Genomic DNA, 19,525 nt, shown 5'->3' on the forward strand with positions numbered 1-19,525 from the left:
CTCTTTCACGGTGCTTATCTTAAAAAAAAAATTGAACCTCTCTCCATCCTGGATTTCAGAATTCACTTGTGCTTCAATTTGTGAAGGCTTTCGGCGTGGTGCACAAGGGGCTTTTCACGAAAGAGAAGCACACAGCGAGGGGAATTTGCATTGCTCTAAGATCTTGATGAAAAGCAAATTCACCCAGTGGCCAGTCTGCCTTCGGAGAGGGGAGGCTGGTCTGAGGGGTATCCCTGGGCATTTTTGGTCTCTCAGGATCCCCAGAGTGGTGAGGTGGGTCCTAGCGCCGCCTCATTGCTTCAAGACCTTTGGAATTGTCACCATGTTTCTTCATTACTTGCTGTCCCCAAACGTGGACCATCTCTCTCTGGGAAAGTTGGTGGACACTGGAGTCCTGAGGCTGGTGGAGAGGTTGAGCATTTGGAGTTTAAAGAACAGCCCAGGTGATGCTCCAGGATGGAGCAGGGAAGCAAGCGTTCGGAGCTGCCGAGGGTCTGGGCAGGTGTCTATTTCCCTTTGCCTTCACTGTGGGAACCTTTCCCTGGCTGTTTCAGAGCCGGGTAGGAGCAAGGGGACGGCCAGCCACTCTGGGTGCGTTCGGCACCACCCGCAGGCTCCAGGGACGAGCAGACAATTCTTTCCTTAGGCCGAGAGAGGGGAGAAAGCTTGTCATCTTTGGGATTCGCCACTTTCCTCTCTTCCCAAGTGTGGCTGAAGCAGCGTGTGCCTAAATCTTTACTTTTTGCTGTTATATGTTCTGCCACCTTCCCAGCAGCTCAACATTGTAAAACATCTCTCTCTGTATCTCTTCTTAGTCGTACAGTTTGTACCTGGATGTTACAATTATATTTGTTATCTAGGAATTATTATATTTATATATAATATAAAAATATATAGTATACAGTTTGTACCTAGATTTCATTTTAATGTATATATATATATAGTGTAAATTATTGGTCACAGTTAGATTGTCTTCATTATTCTTAAGTGCCTTCTTCTAATAAGGTATCCCACTTAATTAAGAAGAAAACAATATAAATTCTGGTAAATGATGATAGCCAGTACCGTGAATGGATGCCTTGCCCTTTGCCCCAAAGGGGGTCAGTTTGCTCCAAAGAGTAAAATCCAACAGCTTTCTGACTCAGAACAAATTTGCTGTATTTTTTAAGTCCTTTGTCAATTGGTTAAGAAGCGCTAAAATGAATTCCCCATCCTTCTCATTTTCAAACGGAAAATTGTATCTAATTGTTTGGAAGCTACCATTTAAACCGGCCCATCCATTTACGATTTTTAATGAAAAAGAAACTGTGGAGGGAGTGATGGGCTGTCCGGCAACAGGGCAGAGCAGGGCGGTGGACGTCGCCTGCCTGTCGTGGAAAATCCTGGCCCTGGCGGATCGCTCGCGCTGACGTGGGGGTAGGCGGTGGGGGAGGGGAGGTGGTCCACACCGGAGCGGCGGAAATGAAAGCAAAAGAAAACGCCGTGAGCTTTGGCCCCGGAACACCAGGTTCTCATTAGAAACAAGTGTTGGCTCTCAAAGACGGGGTGCTGCGTGGTTATCCGCTGGCTCATCTGCTAATGAAATTCCTTTGTTTAACACACTCTGCGAAGGAGATTAGCCTTTGTCTGCTTCCACTTTGGGGAGACTCGGCCCCTCTCCTCAGGCTGATCCCCTCACTTGCCCTTGGAAGGTGCTGTCAGTGGTGGGTTTTCCTCATGCCCGGCCAGCTCCGGCCGTGGGGGTGCAGCGCGGGCCTCGCAGCCCCTCCGAGGCGTGCTGGGGGCTCCGACCCCCAAGTCGCGCTCCCCAACACGTGTGTGTGTGACCCCGGCATCATGTGGTACCATCTTCAGCCCCACCGGCCACCTGAGCCCCGGCCACCGCCATCCTTGCCCTGCTGCGGCAACGTGGGAACGGGACAGGGAGCCGGGCCGCGCACTGGCCTCCTCCTGCCTTTGCTTCCTCGGGTGGGCACTTTATTTCCAAGCTCTCGTTTTCTTTCTTACCATTAAAACAAATCCAAGAACAGACCCTGTCTGTGTCTTCTGAAACATCTCAAACCAACTTGTTTGCTCATAATTGTGGGAGAAAGAACCAGCAGGGGGGATCTGAGGGTCTCGCGTTTTCCAAAAAGAAAAGTGGGGGTTGGAGGCTGCTGGGGCAACGGTCGAGCCTCCAGCGTGAACCAAGCCTCCCGTGGGCTCCTTGCCTTCTCTTCCTGCTAAGCTGGGAAAGTAAATCAAAGCACCCCAGGCTCTACAGCTATGGTCTGACCACCCCCCAAAAATCCCAGAGGATGCCATGTTCCGCCACAGCTGTTTGCTGTGGGTGTTTCGTTCCTAGCACCTGGGCAGCCCTAAAGCTTGTGTGGCCTCAGGACCGCCTGTGGGTTCTATGCAGTAGCAAACCACAAGTCACCTTTAGGTGATGCGCTGGGTGCAGGGGGACATTCATGGCCCCCCTGGCCTTTGCTGCCTGGGGCTCACCCCTCCCGAGCTGCACAGAGGAGGGCTGAGGCTGTGCTGAAGCTGGTGCCCAAGAAGCAGGAGTGACGGGCCGGTCACCTCTCCCCGAGGCCCGCTGGGGCAGGGACCGCTTGGAGCCACAGGGCTCCAAGAGGGGCACAGATGAGGACCTGGGGGAGGGGCCCTGAGCACGGCCCTGCAGTCCCACGGCTGGGCGGGGGGCACGTGGTCAGTGGCCTGAGTGGCTCCGGGGAGAGCAAGGCCTGACCAGATGGAAGGAGGCCATCCTGGGGAGCTGCACTGCCCAGTGCCTGGGCTCCCCGAGCGCCCATGATGCAGCTGGAGGGCTGCCAGCCGCTCAGAACCTCACGGGGCATGGGGGGTACGTCTGTCCCCACGGCCCGTCTGGCCACCGGCAAAGGCCGTGCTGGGCTGAGGGGTGTGAGACCCCCTGACCTCAGCTCACCGCCCACGTGGGTCTCTCCGGAGGACTCGGGACCATCCAGGGGGCCCGTCCAGAGCTGCCTCAAGTCCTCTGGCCGCTGTGGCTTCTGGAACGTTCTCTCTAAGACACCCTCTCCTGCCTGGTCTCCTTTGTCCTCTGGACACTGGGGCTCATGGTTACCAACTTCAAGTCAGTGCTGTTCTGACGGAAGTCACCTCTCTACAGAATACCATCTGGAAACACACTGTTCCCAGAAGCCGTTTTTATGGATCTGAGATCTTCAACCCGGTTCCTTCCCTGTGTCTGTGCTGTGTTGGAGGAGGTGGTGTGTGTGTGTGTGTGTGTGTGTGTGTGTGTGTGTGTGTGTGTGTGTGTGTGTGTGTGTGGTGGGGAGCAGAGAGAGAGAAAGGGAAATTGTTCACTTAAGTGTGTTTGTGTGTTTGTATGAGTGTGTGTCGTCGGCGGGGGGGGGGGGGGGGGAGGGGGAGTTCCCTAAGTGGCAGGAAATGCGGGTGGAAACTCTTGGGATTATGGAAATCTGAGAAACCCCATTAATATCGTGTAATGTTTCCTTCTCAAAGAGAGGCCTGTCTTCAAAAATCTTTGTTTTATTATTAATATTTCAGGGGCGTTTTTATCCCAGCTCTACACAGGGTCAAGCCGGTCGCTTTGCAGCACGCTGAGTTGCCAGCGCTCGGGACTGGGGGACGGAAGGAAAGACTCTGCTGGGCTGCGTGGCCATCCCAGAGAGCACGTCAGGCTCTGAGAGACTGTCTACAAAATAGTCCGAAATCTAGCATACTCCTTTCAAAACTATATTTCTAAAATTCACTTCATTCAAGCCAACAAATACTGAGAATCTGTGTGTATTTCAGGGCAGTTTTCCTATTACTATTAGAGTTTAAAATTGTTGTTGCTCAAAGGAAAATGCATCCCTCAATTCCCCATCTTCCTTTGAGATCTGAGATGCGGCCCCCCCACCCCCACCCCTTGGCTCCTGTCTCCCTGGTGTTTGGAGGCCACTGCCATGCCGTTAAGTTTGGAGATGGAGACGTTGGCGGGAATCCCGGTTGCCCCGTGCCAGCAGGAATCACCCACCATGGCCCCAGGAGGCAGGGCAGAGGGTCCTCTCTCCCTTGGAGGATGCAGGGTTTGAAAGGCCCTGGGTGGGGAAATTTTACTGCTTCCGGCCATTTCATTTTTTTTATAGATTTATTTATTTTTATTTATTTTTGGCTGCGTCGGGTCTTCGTTGCTCCGCGCGGGCTTTCTCTAGTTACAGTGAACGGGGGCTACTCTTCATCGCGGTGGCTTCCTTGTTGCGGAGCACGGGCTCTAGGCGCACGGGCTTCAGTAGTTGTGGCATGCGGGCTCAGGTGTTGTGGCTCGCAGGCTCTAGAGTGTGGGCTCAGTAGTTATGGCGCACGGGCCTAGTTGCTCCACGGCATGTGGGATCTTCCCGGACCAGGGCTCGAACCCGTGTTCCCTGCACTAGCAGGCGGATTCTTAACCACTGTGCCACCAGGGAAGTCCCCAGGCCATTTCATTGTTGCTTTTGCTTAAATAGGCACCAGAGTCCTCTCCGAGCCTGTGAACTAAGATGGGGATCATAAATGCCCCAATTTTAGGCTGCCAGAAGCATCAGCAGGCGAGGATGAAATCTTGATGTTACGTTGGGTTTAAGTACTCGAGCCAGGTATGGTTCCGAACGTAGGGTGGAGCTTGGTAAAGCACTGGGGTATAAAAGTGCAGTTAAATGAAAGGGAACCCATGAGTTTAGGGTACTCCTGTCCACTGGTCCTGAAGAAGGAAAGAGTTTGCTGCAAAGTAGTTAATTCCATTTGGACCCTGCGTGGAGCTGAAATAAAAGCCAACCTGAAACATTAATAATAAAACAAAGATGTCGGAAGACAGGCTTCTCTTTGAGAAGACGCTACGGCTGCATTTTCTGCATTTTCAAAAGCTTGCCACATAAAGGCACCTACCAAACATTTCTTTTTTAAACAAAAAATCTGGATCCTTCATTATTTTATGCTGCATCTCATGAAAGCGCAGTCCTGGCCCCGGCCTCCCGGTATCTTTTTCACTGCCCCTCGGCTCCCAGACACACGACCAAGGACACATGTTCTTTGCAAAGACAGACAACGGAAGGACCATCTTCCCACGTGCCTTAACCCTGATTCTCCTTCACTCACATTTCACGTTCATCTGGAAGGGGGAAGTGTCTTTTCTTTTTAATTTTTATGATTATCCTTTTCCTTTATTTCCTCAATATATTTTGCAATTAAAAAAACCCTTTTTTTCAGAATGTTGGGTTCTCAGTGGAAGCTGTAGACCTCTCAGTAGCAGAGGTGGATTGGAGCATCGCCAGATCGTGTCAGTGGAGGGAGGGCTGCTCGGTCCAGGCTGAGCCCCAGGGCCAGGGACGGGGCTGAGCAGATGAGGGCGGGGTGCTCGGCCGCTCACGCGGTCCCGGGGCCTCCTGGGTGTGTGCCGTCTGCATTTCTTTATGCAAAACTGTCTCTCTAAAGTCGAAGAGCCTCAAACGGCTTTTAGAGGTTTGCACTGGCAACTCGAAGCTGCACCCCCTGTTATGTGGTCTCCACAAACCTTTTTTAAAGCAATGGAATCCTTTCTGCAAATGAAATCTCACGCGAAATCCCAGGACAGAGGCGAAAGCAGACGCCTCTGCTGGAAGCGGCTGGGCCCCCGGGCATCTCGAGGAAGCCGCACCCTGGGGACCCAGTGAAAGCGTGGCCTGAGGGGCCTGGCTCGGAGCAAGGTCTCTGGGGGCCACTTGCAAAGTCGTAATTAAAGACATTAAAGGACTAAGGTTCCTTCGTGGTGGAAACTCCGCGCGGCATCTTCTGTCCTGATTGGTTCCTGGTACTGGATGCCTGCAGCCCCGGGCCGGCACAGACGTGGAGCAGCGGGAAGGGTCCAGCGTGCCGAGGGGTGTCTTCGGCCTCTTGGGGGCCGGCAGCAGAAGCCAAAGCATCCCTTGGCCCTGGTGTGGCCTGGGCTGAAGTCAGGGCCACGCAGCTCAGGAAAGATATCAGTTGGCTCCCAGCAGGGCCAGGATTTTGTGCCCAAACAGGGCTAGTCCCCTCCGTAGGCTGGCTGGGCTGCCACAGCTATTCTTGGAGGCTCTGGGCAGCTGGGGCCTCACCTCAGCCTTCCAGACAGCCAGTGCGGACCCTTCCGGGCAGCTTGGATAAACAGCCACTTAGACACGATTCTCAAGGACAGGGTTCTCTACTTCTCTACTTCTCTCACGGGGCTGGCATTTGTCGGAATGTGGACCCTGAAGTTTCAGACCCGCCCGCTCCCGGCCATGTGTCTTCCCATAAGCCTCAAGCCCCATCAGCCCCGGAGCAAAGGCTCTGATGGAGCATCCGGGGGTGTCGCTGGGTTCCCGGAAACTCAGCACTGGCTAAGTGTCGGGTAGCCCCCCGCTGCAGGACGGGCTTGGTAGACATGTGGCTAACCCTTCACCTCGGCGGCTCCACTCCCCTCCCTCCCGGTGCCAGGGCCCCAAGGCCGAGGCTCTGTGCGCGCCCGGACCCACCTGCTCGTTGATCTGACACATGGTGAGGTTCTGGTCGTCACAGGAGCACGCCACGCGGATGTACTTGAGCCAGCTGCCGGCCCCGGCCTGATTAGCGTCCACACAGAACTTCCCACTGCCCAGGTCTTCGGAGATCTGCCCGGCAAGAAAGAAAACCAAGAAAGGTCAGAGGCATCCTGTGCGCTACAGCCGACACACTCTACGTTTGCCCAGCAAGAGAGCCCGCTGTTTGGGTGCAGAGTAGGAAGGCAGGCCAGCCTCTGGACATCAGCCGACCCTCCGGGCATCAGCCAGGCCCTCAGCCCACCAAGCCCACCGACGCCCAGGCGTCTCCGGGAGGGAGCCCGACGCGGAGGTAGGAGGACTGCCCTGTCTTTTCTCACCGAGCAGATCGCTGCCCTGGAACAGACATAAAAGTGCCAACGGCCTTGTGAAAACTCCCCAGCAAGCGGCCCCACATGTGAGAAAGCAGAGGCCACAGTGTCCGAGGGCAGAGCCCTCTGCTGAGAGCACTGGGTTGGGCTGGGGGTGAGCGGTCTCGAAGGTGAAGTTGTGGTCGGGGTGTGGCTGCGGGCGAATCTCGACGCGTGTGCGCCTGTGAGTGTGCGTGTGCCAGCGTGCACGCTCACAGCAGTGTGCACGTCACCCTGCAAGAAGGAACATCATTTGGTTTTCTTAAAAGTGGAAGTTTCCATCTGACGCTGGGTGTTTGCAGAAGCCCAGCCGGCAGAGGCCCCACGGGCCCGACTGGCGTCAGGTACTTTGCCACTGCTCTTGTTTTCTGAACGCTCTTCTGACAGGCAGAGGCCGGGAGCTTCTCCGGCGTGCGCACCTCTGAGCAGGTCGTTTCCCAGAAGACCGACCTGACTGCTGTCCCTGCTGAGAGGGGGATGCCCCAAAGCCGCCGGGCGCCGAGGTGGACGCTGCAGGCACAGTCCCTCCCACCTGCTCTGATCAGCGCCTGCTCAGGGGCCCAAATCCAGAGCCGTGGAGGCCAGTGGCATCGTGGGCAAGCTTCCTGGGCAGCTGAGCCGGGAGGCTGGGAGGGAAGGAGGGAGGGGCTGAGGCCACCACCACACTGAGGGCTGGAAGTAGGTGTCCAGGAGGTCGGGAGTGTCCAGGTGGGCAGGGGTATCTAGGTGGGTAGGGGTGATGGGAACAGGGTGTCAAAGGACTCAGTGAAGTCAGGGCAGGGGGTAGGGACATGTCTTAGCACAAACAGAGGAGGCCGACCCCAGGCGCACGGCCCCTGTTCCCCTGGGAGGTCTCCCCAGTGCCGCCTGATGAACAGGTAAGGACCCGAGAAGGGAGGGAGGCTGCCCCTGAGGCCTGGAGAAGCCCCTTCTGGCCAGAGAACCAGATGCTCTGTAAACGGCTCAGGTGCCTCCCAAACGCCCACGGACACCTTCTAAATGGCCCAGGGTCCCGCCTGGCCTGTGAGTCAGTGAGGTTTTGGGAAGCAGCCGCCTTGCTGTGGGAGGGCCTAGAACCGACCTCTAGTCATACTGTGCCTCCAAACCCCACGGGCCCCCGGAGCCCATGGCAGCCCCTCCTGTCATGACGAGTCTCTGAGGGGCCGCCAAGCTGACCTGGAAGGGGCTGTGAGCCCACAGGCCTCCGTTCTGACGATTCTCCATTTGGGGGACTTCAACCAAACGGCCCTAATTCTGAAAGAGCGCCTGGGCCAGTGTGGCCACAGGGAGGCTGCCCGGCCCAGCCTCTGGTCCTTGGCTGCCAGGGGTGAAGGGACACGGCCGCTCTGGGCCCCATTGGGAGGCCACTGTGGGCTTGTGGGGGGCAGGCCACACGGGAGAGGCCCCTCTCCTGACGTAACGCCTCTCACGGGCCCCTTCTCTTACCTCCCACCCCCAGTGCAGGAAACCCGCAAGAGAGACCCACCAAGCAAAGCTGTGGGTAGCGGCACCATCACTTGGCGAGGCCCCCGGCCACCTGGCTCCATCACAGGGAGGGAGAGGGGCCGGTTGGCCAAGACCCAGGGACTCCCTCACCCCCCACCCCCCCACCCCCCAACCCCTCCCCCACCCCATCCCTGTGCCTCCCACCCAGCGTCTTCACAGGTGGGTGTAGGCGGGCGGCTGCCAATCTCTCTGTCTCTGTCTCTTTGCCTGTGTCTCTTGGTCTCCTCCCCCGACCCATGGTCCAGTCTGGACTAGCAGAGACGGTCAGTGATGCTGTGAGCCGTCACAACCAGCGCAGGGCCCTCCCGCGTCTCCCGTCCCCCCCAGAGAGCGTGCTTGACCCCCCGGTTCTCAAAGGATGTGTGGGGTTGGCCAGAAAAGCGCGGGAGGCCGGATGCAGGCATGGCCCGTTGCCTCTCAGTTCCGGTAGATTCTGCGACACTGCAGGGCGGCTGGAAGACCCCAGGCTCATCCCCCAGCCCCACACCCGAGCCCTGCCTGACCTAGGAGCAAATCCACACTTCTGCCGGCACACCTGTGGGCACACGCACAGACCCACCATGGCAGCACTGCCTCACGGAGAGTAACTTCTGTGTGGCTGGGCCCTCCCTCCTGAACGTCCCCTCTCGGCCCTCTGGAAACAGGCCTCTCTCTCCTCCATGTGACAGCCCTGCAGGTATTTGGACACGGCCCTCGTTCAGCAAACAGCTCTGGCCCTCTCAAGCGCGTCTGAACGTGGACACGGCCGGTGGCTAACCTGCACGGACACTGCTCTGGGGCCTCTGGCCATGTGGCCATCCTTCTTGGGGTGCAGGGCCCAAAATTCAGAGGCAAAAACTCCTCCAGGGCCCCGCTGCCCAGCTCCAGGGGGTGTCTTCTCTCTGGTGAGCAGCCCCTCCCGTGAAACGTCCCTCCTCCTCAACCCGGAGAACCTGGTCCCCCAGCCCCGACCATCTGGACCACCGCAGGGTGCCACTTACTTCCTGAAGGTCCCTGGAGGTCCTTAAAGGTCCGGGGGCCCCTTCACCCTCATGGCCACCCTGGCTGGCTTTCTGGGGTGACAGAGGAGGCGTTGGTTAATGCCTTCCACCCAAAGAGACTAAAACTCTCCCTCTGAGAGGCAGCAGGGAACGGCTGACCTTTCCTCCAGGGAAGGCACAAGAAGCCCTGGTCTTGGGGCCCTGAACCAGTGATGCGGGGCCAGGTTGGGCAGTGGGGCTCACCCCGATGCCAGGACCACGTCTCTCTCCCGTCTCTGTGTAGAGTCCAGCCCTGTGGGGCACACTGGGGCGTACCTGGGAGATGGAGCTGGGCCAGGGGGCGGAGGCAGGGGGCGCAGGCAGGAGCCCGGCCTGGAACTGCTGCTTTTCTGCCTCAGATCAGAGAAACACTCCCAGGAGCGGCCCTGGGCCTGGGCCTCAGGCCAGGTGGACAGGGTGCCGCAGGCTTGGCTTCTTGTTTGGGGCGTGGACGGGCCATGCCGTTTCTGATTACAGAAGGGGAGGAATGGGAGTGACGTTTGTCTCTCTCTGGCCTCCTTTCCTTCTGTCTCTGGCCTTCTCTCCAGGGTCTCCGCCGTGGCCAAGCTGGGCCCTCTGGGGTGCTCACGCCATGAGCCATGTGGGCTCAGGCCTCTCTTGGTACCAGCACTGCCCCTTCTTCATCACTGCGGACCTCCCAGGCAGCGGCTGTCATTGCGCATTTTCAAGACACGAGAGGGAGGCTCCAGGAGCAGGGCTGGGCCCAGCCCAGGGCCCCCACATGCTGTCTGAGCCGGATCGAGGACCAGAGAGAGGGTCTGCATCCCGGCTCCAGGACCCACAGGACTCAGCACGCCCTGGGATCCAGAAAGCAGCCCCGGGCCGTCACAGGTCCCCCTCCCGCCTCTCTTGGAATGAGACTTTCCAGGGCCCATAAGGACGGGTCATGTCACTCTCTGCCCAGCTCAGCAGGGCCTGAGGCCTGGTTTGGTCTGTGCTCAGAGCCGTGCCCCAGGAGGCCAATACAGGTAGAAGTGGACGGAGCAGGTACAGGTGACTGCAGAGCCCCCGCCCCAGGCTGCGAGCTCGGTTCTGCTTCTGCACAAGGCGTGCACCAGGGAGGGTGTGACGGAAGGAAAGAGTTGGCCCAGTTGCCCCCTAACCAATCTCCTAGGGCAACGTTAGCAGGCAGCGGCCTGGAGGCCGCCATGGCCTCGGGGCTGGGTCTCTCTGCAGATCTGAGGTCCGGCCCCTCTGCCTGATCGCATCCAAAGCTTGGCTCTGGGCAGGTTGGGGCTGAGCCTTGGGGGTCCCGGAGCCTCCAAAGGAAGCTGCCCTCCTGCCCGCTCTCCCCCACTTGGCCTTCCAGGCCTTTCCACTCCTCGTCCCCCCACCAGCTTCCCCAGCTCATAAATCACCCCCACCAGAAAGGCCTAGTTATGAAGCAAAGGCATAGAAAACTCTTCACCTTGACAATTTTTTTTGCACATCATTTGAGGTTTCCTGCACCTCGAATTTGTGGGCTCGCTGCTGGGCTGCTCTCTCACGTTTAATGCGCGTGGCCAGCCTCCGGCCATCTGGGGTGTGCGTGCCGGCGGGAATGCCAACACATCTGTCGTCAGCCGCCTAATGGGCTCCGAGCAGGCGGGAAGGAACGGGCCTGGGAGTCCGGTCCCTCGGCCGCGCGTCCTGCCTCTGCAGCTCAGCTCCATGGAGGCCTGGGCCTCACGTCCGCTTCCAGCTCGGGGAGGACCCAGGGGGCAGATCTCATCCTTCTCACCCTGACCCCTTCTTTAAGCTGATCCAGAGCCACGAGCTCAGCCGCCAAGCTGTGTGGGGCCGTCCTGCCCACACGCACCTGCATGTGCGTAACAGACACACACACTCACGCACACACGCACACACATGCCAAGACTTATGGCGTCCACGAGTAGCTGGAACAGAAAGTCCATCTTGTGATGGAAGGCGGTGGGGGGAGGCCTTCTGGAAACACCTCTGCTGGGTGCAGTGCGGAGCCTGGATGAGCTCGTAAATCCTCTGTCCTGACTCTCATTATGGGGCTGGTGGTGACATGAATAAGCACCAGGGAGAAATGTGGCCAGTGGGGAGCGGTTGCATGGCTGCCCAGCAGACAGGAGTCCTGGCAGGAGGGTCATGGGGCCCCACCTGCTCAGGCTGAGAGGATGGTCGGGGGTGGGGGAGGAAGGAGGGGGAGGAGGAGGGAGGAGGGGGGAGGAAGGGGGGAGGGAAGGAGGGGGAAGGAGGGAGGGGGAGGGGGAGGGAGGGAGGGGGAGGGGGAGGGGAGGGGGAGGGGGGAGGGAGGGAAGGGGAGGGGGAGGGGAGGGGGAGGGGGGAGGTAGGGGAGGGAGGGAGAGGAGGGAGGAGGATGGAGGGAGGGAGGGAGGAAGGAAGGAGGGAGGTGGGAGGGAGGGAGGAAGGGAGGGGAGGAGGGGGAGGGGGAGGGGGAGGGAGGGAGGGAGGGGGAGGGAGGGGGAGGAGGGAGGAGGAGGGAGGGAGGGAGGGAGGAAGGAAGGAGGGAGGTGGGAGGGAGGGAGGAAGGGAGGGGAGGAGGGGGAGGGGGAGGGGGAGGGAGGGAGGGAGGGGGAGGGAGGGGGAGGAGGGAGGAGGATGGAGGGAGGGAGGGAGGAAGGAAGGAGGGAGGTGGGAGGGAGGGAGGAAGGGAGGGGAGGAGGGGGGGAGGGGGAGGGGGAGGGGGAAGGAGGGAGGGGGGAGGGAGGGGGGAGGAGGGAGGAGGATGGAGGGAGGGAGGGAGGAAGGAAGGAGGGAGGTGGGAGGGAGGGAGGAAGGGAGGGGGAGGGGGAGGGGAGGGGGGAGGGAGGGTGAGGGAGGGTGAGGGAGGGGGCGGGAGGGAGGGGGCTGCTTCGAGGAGGAACTCATGGACACTGTTCCTCCAAGATGGAGGCCAGTCTGACTCTGAAGCTCACGGCGGGGGGTGGGTAGAGAGAGCCAGTGTCCATGGGACAGCTTGCTGATGGTGCAGCAAGGCCACGGCCCCCAGCCCCTGCCTGGGGGAATTCACTCATGTTAGCGATGGGCAGAATCTCTCAGCTTAGAGCCAGACCTCAGAAACCACACTCTATGTGTTCGGGGGCCGCAGATGCCTTCAAAGGTCAGACCAGAAATCACTTACACACCCAAGTGCTATATAAACACCTCCGGGGTTCTCAGACCCTCTCCCCTCAAAATCCTGACAGCCAGGTGCCCCGGCGCTCCCTGGGGTTCACAGACCATCTCCCACAAAACACCCAGATATTCGATGCTGCTGCGTTCCCAGGGTGCACGGCCCTGGGGGCCCAGCCTGGAGCCCAGGAAGCAGAGCTCACGGCCGCTGGACTTTCCTCTTTCCTCCCCATCTCCTTCGGCCCCTCCTCCCCTTCCATCGGATTCTTATTTTACTTCTCCCTTTTTCTTCTTTTCCTCCTCAGGCCAGGGGCTGCACATGAGGGGCCAGCTCTCCCAGCAGCATCTGTGCAGTTTGCAGAAAACCAGAGGGTGAGAAGGCGGCAAAGCGGAGAGGTTTGGTCTGCTCCGTGCATCGCCTGGGCTGGAGCAGGACTTAACGTGCCTGATCTCGCCAACAGCACCCAGGGGACAAGAAGAGAGGCTTTGGTGAACGCGGGGCTCTGTGGGCTATTCCGAGGGTCCCTGGCCCCTGGTTTGGCCTGAGCACAGCCCTGCTCCTGGCCCGAGTCGGGTGTCTGGGGGGGCTCAGCTTCCTCCCAGCCTGTCCCGTCCATCACGGCAAGTCGGCAGCCTGTGTCTCATCGGCCGTGGGCCATAGCCCTGACCCATCAGAAATAAACGGGCCAACTGGTGATTGAAACTAGTGCCCTTAAGTCTGCGGGGAAATAAATGAGTGAGAAACTTTGCTCAGACACAGAAACCCCTCAGGGCGATCGGCAACCAGAGGGATCTGATGAGACCTCAGGACCAGCAGCTGAGACGCCCCTATAGGCAGCCTGTGGCGTGGGTGAGAAGCCTTGCAAAGGGATGAGCGCCCCATCACTGTGGCGATTCAAGGACCATCTCTCCAGGGTGCTCCAAAGGGAGACCGGACCTCTGGCCATAGGTGCCTTTCCAGCCCTGACATTATGAATTCCGAATCTGACAACGTGGGGATTTTCTGGGCTCCAGCCTCAGTTTCCCCTTTGGAACTGGAAAGCCTTTTCCCTGCTTTCCAGTTGCGTGGAGGCCTGCGGCTCCTTGCAGGGAGAGCACACCATAAAAAACACTTGGTTTGCTCTTGGTAGCTCCTTGAAGACACCCCGAACAGAGCCCCATTCCCACAGCTCTGCCGGCTTCAAGGGCATGTGTGCTGCGGGGACATATTTGTGGCCACGATGGCTGTGGGCATCTGCTGCTTCTGGCTGTCTGTACCTGCTCATCTGCTCTTCAGAAATGTGCCAGGTTGGGAGTTGGCTGTGCCCACTACAGGATGAAGAGGGTGCTGGTCAGAAGCAGGGCCTCTTCCTGGGTCTGCTGCGTAGGTAAGAAGCCCAGACTCCTGGCCAGTCGGGAATCTTCCGTGGGCTGCCCGGGGCCCCCGAGAGACAAACCAGCCCTGGCAGTGAGTAGGAGAAGGCCCCCAGCAAACAGGTCTACCCTGTGCCTCCTGCTTCAAGAATCCCTCTGCCCTCAATGTTCACAGAAGCACTACTTACAATACCCAGGACATAGAAGCAACCTGAGTGCCTGTTGACGGAGGAACGGATAAAGAAGATGTGGCACGTATGTACAATGGAATATTACTCGGCCATAAAAAGAATGAAATCATGCCATTTGCAGCGACATGGATGGACCTAGAGATTGTCGTACTGAGTCAAGTAAGTCAGACAGAGAAAGACAAATATCATATGATATCGCTTACATGCGGAATCTAAAAAAATGGTACAAATGAACGTATTTACAAAACAGAAATAGAGTCACAGATGTAGAAAACAATCTTATGGTTACCGGGGGGGGGGAAGGTGGGGGGAGGGATAAATTGGGAAATTGGGATTGACATATACACATGGCTCTAAATAAAATAGATAATTAATAAGGACCTATTGTAGAGCACAGGGAACTCTACTCAATACTCTGTAATGACCTGCACGGGAACAGAATCTAAAAAAGAGTGGATATGTGTATATGTATAACCGACTCACTTTGCTGTACAGGAGAAACTAACACCACATTGTAAATCAGGTATACTCCAATCAAAATTAATTTAAAAAAAGAGAATCCCTCAGCCCACCTGTGTGTGGGGCTATTGCATCATAGTCGGAGGTTCTTGGGGTGTCCCCAGAGAGAAAGCCCCTGGTCCCTGCAGAGAGCCTGGGCCCGGCCTCAGCCCCCAGCAGGAGGGGGCCCTCCTCGCAGACCCAAGCCAGAGGCCGAGCCACGGGCTGCCAGGCAGAAGCCCCTGGCCCTCAGCCTCCTCGCAGACCCGAGCCAGAGGCCGAGCCGCGGGCTGCCGGGCGGAAGCCCCCGGCCCCTCTCTCAGTGGTGGGCAGCTTCGGCCACCCCCAGAGGGCACTTTTGCCCAGAGGCTCCACCTTCAGCATAATGCTGGTAGCAGATGGTGGTACAAGACTTCTGTGGCCTTTCTGCGGCATTTCTCACAAGCACTGAGATGGGATTTCAGTTGCTGTGTGGACACCAGGGTCAAAGCAAGAATTTCAGGCTGAACCTGGACCTGCCAAGGAGGACAAAGAACTGTGGACCCCAGACCTGGTCCCAGGTCCCTGGCCTCCCTTTTACTCAACCTTGAGGAGATGGCTGGTGTCGCCAGGGCAGCTCCCTGCCAGATGGGTTCTTGCAGAGGTTTCCATCCCCAAGTAATACAGGTGCAAACCCTGCCCCTCTCTGTCCCCCTGCCCTGGCACTGCAGTGGGGGACCCACGAATGTCTTATGGAGGCCCCTGTGCAACCATGCAGCAGGGGCTCCCAACAAACACCGGCACAGACGGCCCAGCCTTGCCCAGCTCCAGCCTCAAAGGGGTTCTGCTTCTTGCAGGATGAAAATGTCCACATCTGGTCCAGCCAACAACAGCTGGACCTGGGCGCTGACCAGAGAGTTTGATACTCAGGAAACGGCAGAATCATGAGAAGCCATCCACGTGCCAACACCGGGATGGTTTGGACAGGTGAAGGCTATTGGTGCAGAGAAGCCTCCCCAGATCCTGGCCCGGCTTGTAAAGTCCCCCCCAGCTAGCAAGGTCCTGGCCTCACCGCAGGCTGCAGGCCTGCCCCGCTCCCTGGGCTGCCATGGTTAAATCGCTAACAGCCCAAACACATTTTCAAACCCTGATCTGATTGGAATTTGGGTCCGGAGCAGAAGTCTCTGAGCCTAAATTCTGCACATAAGCGCAGACTCAGCTGTGACATTCTGAAGTGACACACTTGTGTTTGTTTCTTGATCATAAAAAAGATTGGAAAAAAAAAAGCCCAAACGCCCCAAACCAAAAGTTTGTGGCAGCATCCCTGCGAGGGCCGAGGCGGGAGCCCGGGGGCTGCCCACAGGAAGCGGTTTCTCTGTCGTTGAGTTAATGCGAGGCCCCCGGGAGGTGTCACATTCATAACCTTTTTCTGGTCACATTGATGGTGACAAACTGCAGAGCTTGTGACGGGGCACCCCCCCCCGCCCCGCCCCCTAGCAGGTGCAGGAGGAATTCCCACAGTGGCTTGCCTGCTGTAGATGGAGGGGTGGGACTTTCCAAAGAGAGTACGCGTGCTCCCTGAGGCCAGACGTAGGGGGCTGCCCGCAACTTCTCTTGGCCGGACAGAAGCCCCAAGCGTGGGAGCCGAACGCCAGGCTGAGGAGCCCACCTAGGATGCCCTGGGCTTCCTCACCCACCTCTCTGCCCCTTGGCTGGGATTCTGCTCCCTCCGGCCCACGACCTCAGCCCAGGGCCTTGTGGCCCTCAGACTCTCTCAGACGACCCCGTCACTGTGGACAACAGCCAACACAGGCTGCACCTAGGAGTGACGTCCAGATGCAGCCCTCAGAGAAGTAGACACATTTGGGCGGAGGAATGCTCAGTCTTCCCCCTGTCTTCCTCTTAGACATCCTCTTGTTCTCTGGAGGGCAGTGACGTGCAGAGCCTGCCCTGGGGCTCTTTCCACCCCACCCTTGGTCAGGAGGAGGCCACTACAGACTGCTGACGTTGCCTCACTGCTGGCTGCTGCTGGGTCTCATTCCCGGGTCCCTAGATGCTCCCCTCCCTGATGGGGAGCCTCTGTTGTAGCCACATTTGTAGATGAGGAAACTGAGCACAGAGGAGTGAAGTAACTGGGCTAATGTTGCACAGCTGGAAAGGAGCAGATCAGCTGGACACTGTGCACTGGCTGCCTGTCTTGCCCCTTTTATGACCTGTGGGGACCACGTATCCTGGCCGGTCCTCCCCTTCTCACCTCTGTTCTTCCTGAGGATGGTGGCCAAGAGCAACTGAAGCTTCCCTAGAGCCTCACCAAGGACAAGTGTTCACACAGGGCTCACTGAACAAGTCCATGGAAGGATGGGTGGTAGATGGATGAGTGGATGCTTGGATGGATGGATGAATGGTTGGATGGATGGATGGATGGGTGGATGGATAGATGGATAGTTGGTCGATGGATGGTTGGATGGATGGATAAGTGGATGATGGATGGATGGATGGTTGGATGATTGGATGGATAGATTGATGGATGGATAGATAGATGGGTGGATGGATGGATGGATGGATGGATAGATGGATAGATGGAAGGATGGATGATGGATAGATGGATGGTTGGTCAATGGATGGGTGGATGGATGGATAGATGAATGGTTGGATGGATGGATGGATAGATTGATGGATGGTTAGATGGACGGATAGATGGATGGATGGATGAGCAGATGGTTGGATGGATGGAGGGATGGATGAATGGTTGCATGGTTGGATGGATGAATGGTTGGATGGGTGGTTGGATGGATGAATGAATGGATAAGTGGATGGATGGGTGGATGGATGGGTGGATGGATGGATGGATGAGTGGATGGATTAATGGATGGTTGGTTGGGTGGATGGATAGATGGATGAGGCACAGAATTCCCCCAACCTGCCCAGACACTTCTGGCTTTCTCCAACTCCCAAGGTGAGATATAAGGATACATTCTACCAAGAGTTGTAAAGGTGGCAGAACACAGGAACACCTCTCCCAAGAGGACTGCACTGATCCCATACATTGGGGTGGGACCCTCTGAGGGGCTCTCACTGCCCCTGCCCCATCACAGTAAGGATGATGGTAGACGGTGGTTGTCCTGTCCACATAATTTCTTTCTCTTCCCCTGAATGATGAGGGCTTCGAAGGTTTCATCTGGCCGATTCCCATGGCCAGGCTACAGTGGGTGCTCAATAAATGTTTGGGTGACAAATAATGAGTAGGTGCCTCAAGACAACGGAGAACTTCCCCCAATATTCCATAGGGCTTTGCCCAAGGGTCTTTCTTTCCTCACATCCCCTTGTCGCATTCCGGACCCTCTTCCTTCTCATTCTCCCACGGATTCTGCTGAAGGACATACGAACCCTCCTTTTAGTCCCTCACCCTCTCTGGAAATCAGTTGCAATTTTTCCTGGATCCAGTGTTACAGTGTTTCTCTCCTGTGCACAGTGTTGCAGTGTAATTTTCCCCCGAAGTCATTGTGGCAACATCCTCTTTCCAGGACAGAGGCCAGGCTGGCTTGTCCATCTCAGCACCCCGTGGGACCTGGCACACAGCAGGTGCTCGTAGAATGTCTGGCGGTGGCCAGGACGCATCCAGCAGGGTTATATTTAGTGCCTCCCCTGCCACTGACTCAGTCCTCTGGGCCCATCCTTCTTCCTTCTCTGGGGGACACGTCAGTCTGGAGAAGCTCCGTGACTCATCGCCTCTGTGCCAGGCCTCACGTTTTGAAATCAGCTCCTGCAGACAGTTCCAGTCTCAATGGGGCGAATCTAAGCCCCATCACGAGCATTTCTCGTTGCTCTTTGATGGACAAAAGTGGCCACGGGACGAGATCCTGGTGCGGACGGCGTCTGAGTGCCTGGCTAGAGGCCAGCTCTGGTTTCCTCCCCCAGCACCCGGGCGCCACAGGTGAGAGCGCTGGCCGGGGCCTGGGCCTTGGTTTTGGCTTTACGGAGAGAGGAGGCGTGTTTCTCTCTGAACAGTTGGTTGCAAGCGCTCCACTTCCTAGGATTCAGCTGTCACCTAGTGGCTGAGTGGGGAGGGGTCCCAGGGTCCTGGAACTGTAACCCAGTGGGCTCATCCTTTCTCTTGCCCTCAACCCTCCCAGCACATTGGACGTGGAGTGTTAAGAGTCTGGGGTTGTGATGCCACTTTTTTTTTTTTAAATTAATTAATTAATTAATCAATTTTTTGGCTGTGTTGGGTCTTCGTTTCTGTGCGAGGGCTTTCTCTAGTTGCGGCAAGCGGGGGCCACTCTTCATGGCGGTGCGCGGGCCTCTCACTATCTCGGCCTCTCTTGCTGCGGAGCACGTGCTCCACACGCGCAGGCTCAGCAGTTGTGCCTCACGGGCCCAATTGCTCCGCGGCATACGGGATCTTCCCAGACCAGGGCTCGATCCCACGTCCCCTGCATTGGCAGGCAGATTCTCAACCACTGCGCCACCTGGGAAGCCCAATGCCACTTTTCTGGATCCTGTCGTCTCCCTCTGGATTCCTCCGTTCTCGGGAGCTGTCACCCTGGCCAGAGGTCATCAGGTTGCTCACTGATGGACCCTGAGCCTCACGCCAGGCCTGCTCTTGGATGTGAGCTCAGCCTGAGATGTTGTCCTGGGAACCCAAAGCCGGCTTCCTTCCCAAGCTGTGGGCATGTTGGGTCTGACCAGCAAGTTTGAAAATGATTCATAGGCAGAGGTGAGGCAAAGTCAGTCTTGAATGACAAATGGAACCAATTAAATTCAATCGCTCTCCTTCTCTCCCCGTGTTCCAGCCAGTTCCTACAGCCAGTCACCTTTGACGAAATATATTAAAGGAATTAAGAGTATGTCCCCCACAATGATATTACCTGGACCCCTTTCAAGTCCACACCAGTCAAGTGCAAACATCTATTCAAGCCCAGGAAATAGAATTGAAACGGTTTATTAAAAATCTAATCACCAGCATTTATATGACACAAATGGTT

General features: G+C 57.2%; 1 protein-coding gene across 3 annotated transcripts in view; it reads right to left on the reverse strand.

Moving 5' to 3' along the window:
• Positions 1–19,525, reverse strand: part of PRDM16 (PR/SET domain 16) — a gene marked incomplete at both ends in the record, with an annotated part of 319,466 nt that overhangs the window by 39,437 nt on the left and 260,504 nt on the right. For all 3 annotated transcript variants that reach the window (XM_082834245.1, XM_082834246.1, XM_082834244.1), the window contains one exon: positions 6,480–6,614. In XM_082834245.1, coding sequence (XP_082690371.1) covers positions 6,480–6,614 — 135 coding nt within the window. The remainder of the gene's footprint in view (positions 1–6,479; positions 6,615–19,525) is intronic.

Source organism: Leucopleurus acutus (genome assembly GCF_964270905.1).
Source record: "Leucopleurus acutus genome assembly, chromosome: 2".
Taxonomy (NCBI): domain Eukaryota; kingdom Metazoa; phylum Chordata; class Mammalia; order Artiodactyla; family Delphinidae; genus Leucopleurus; species Leucopleurus acutus.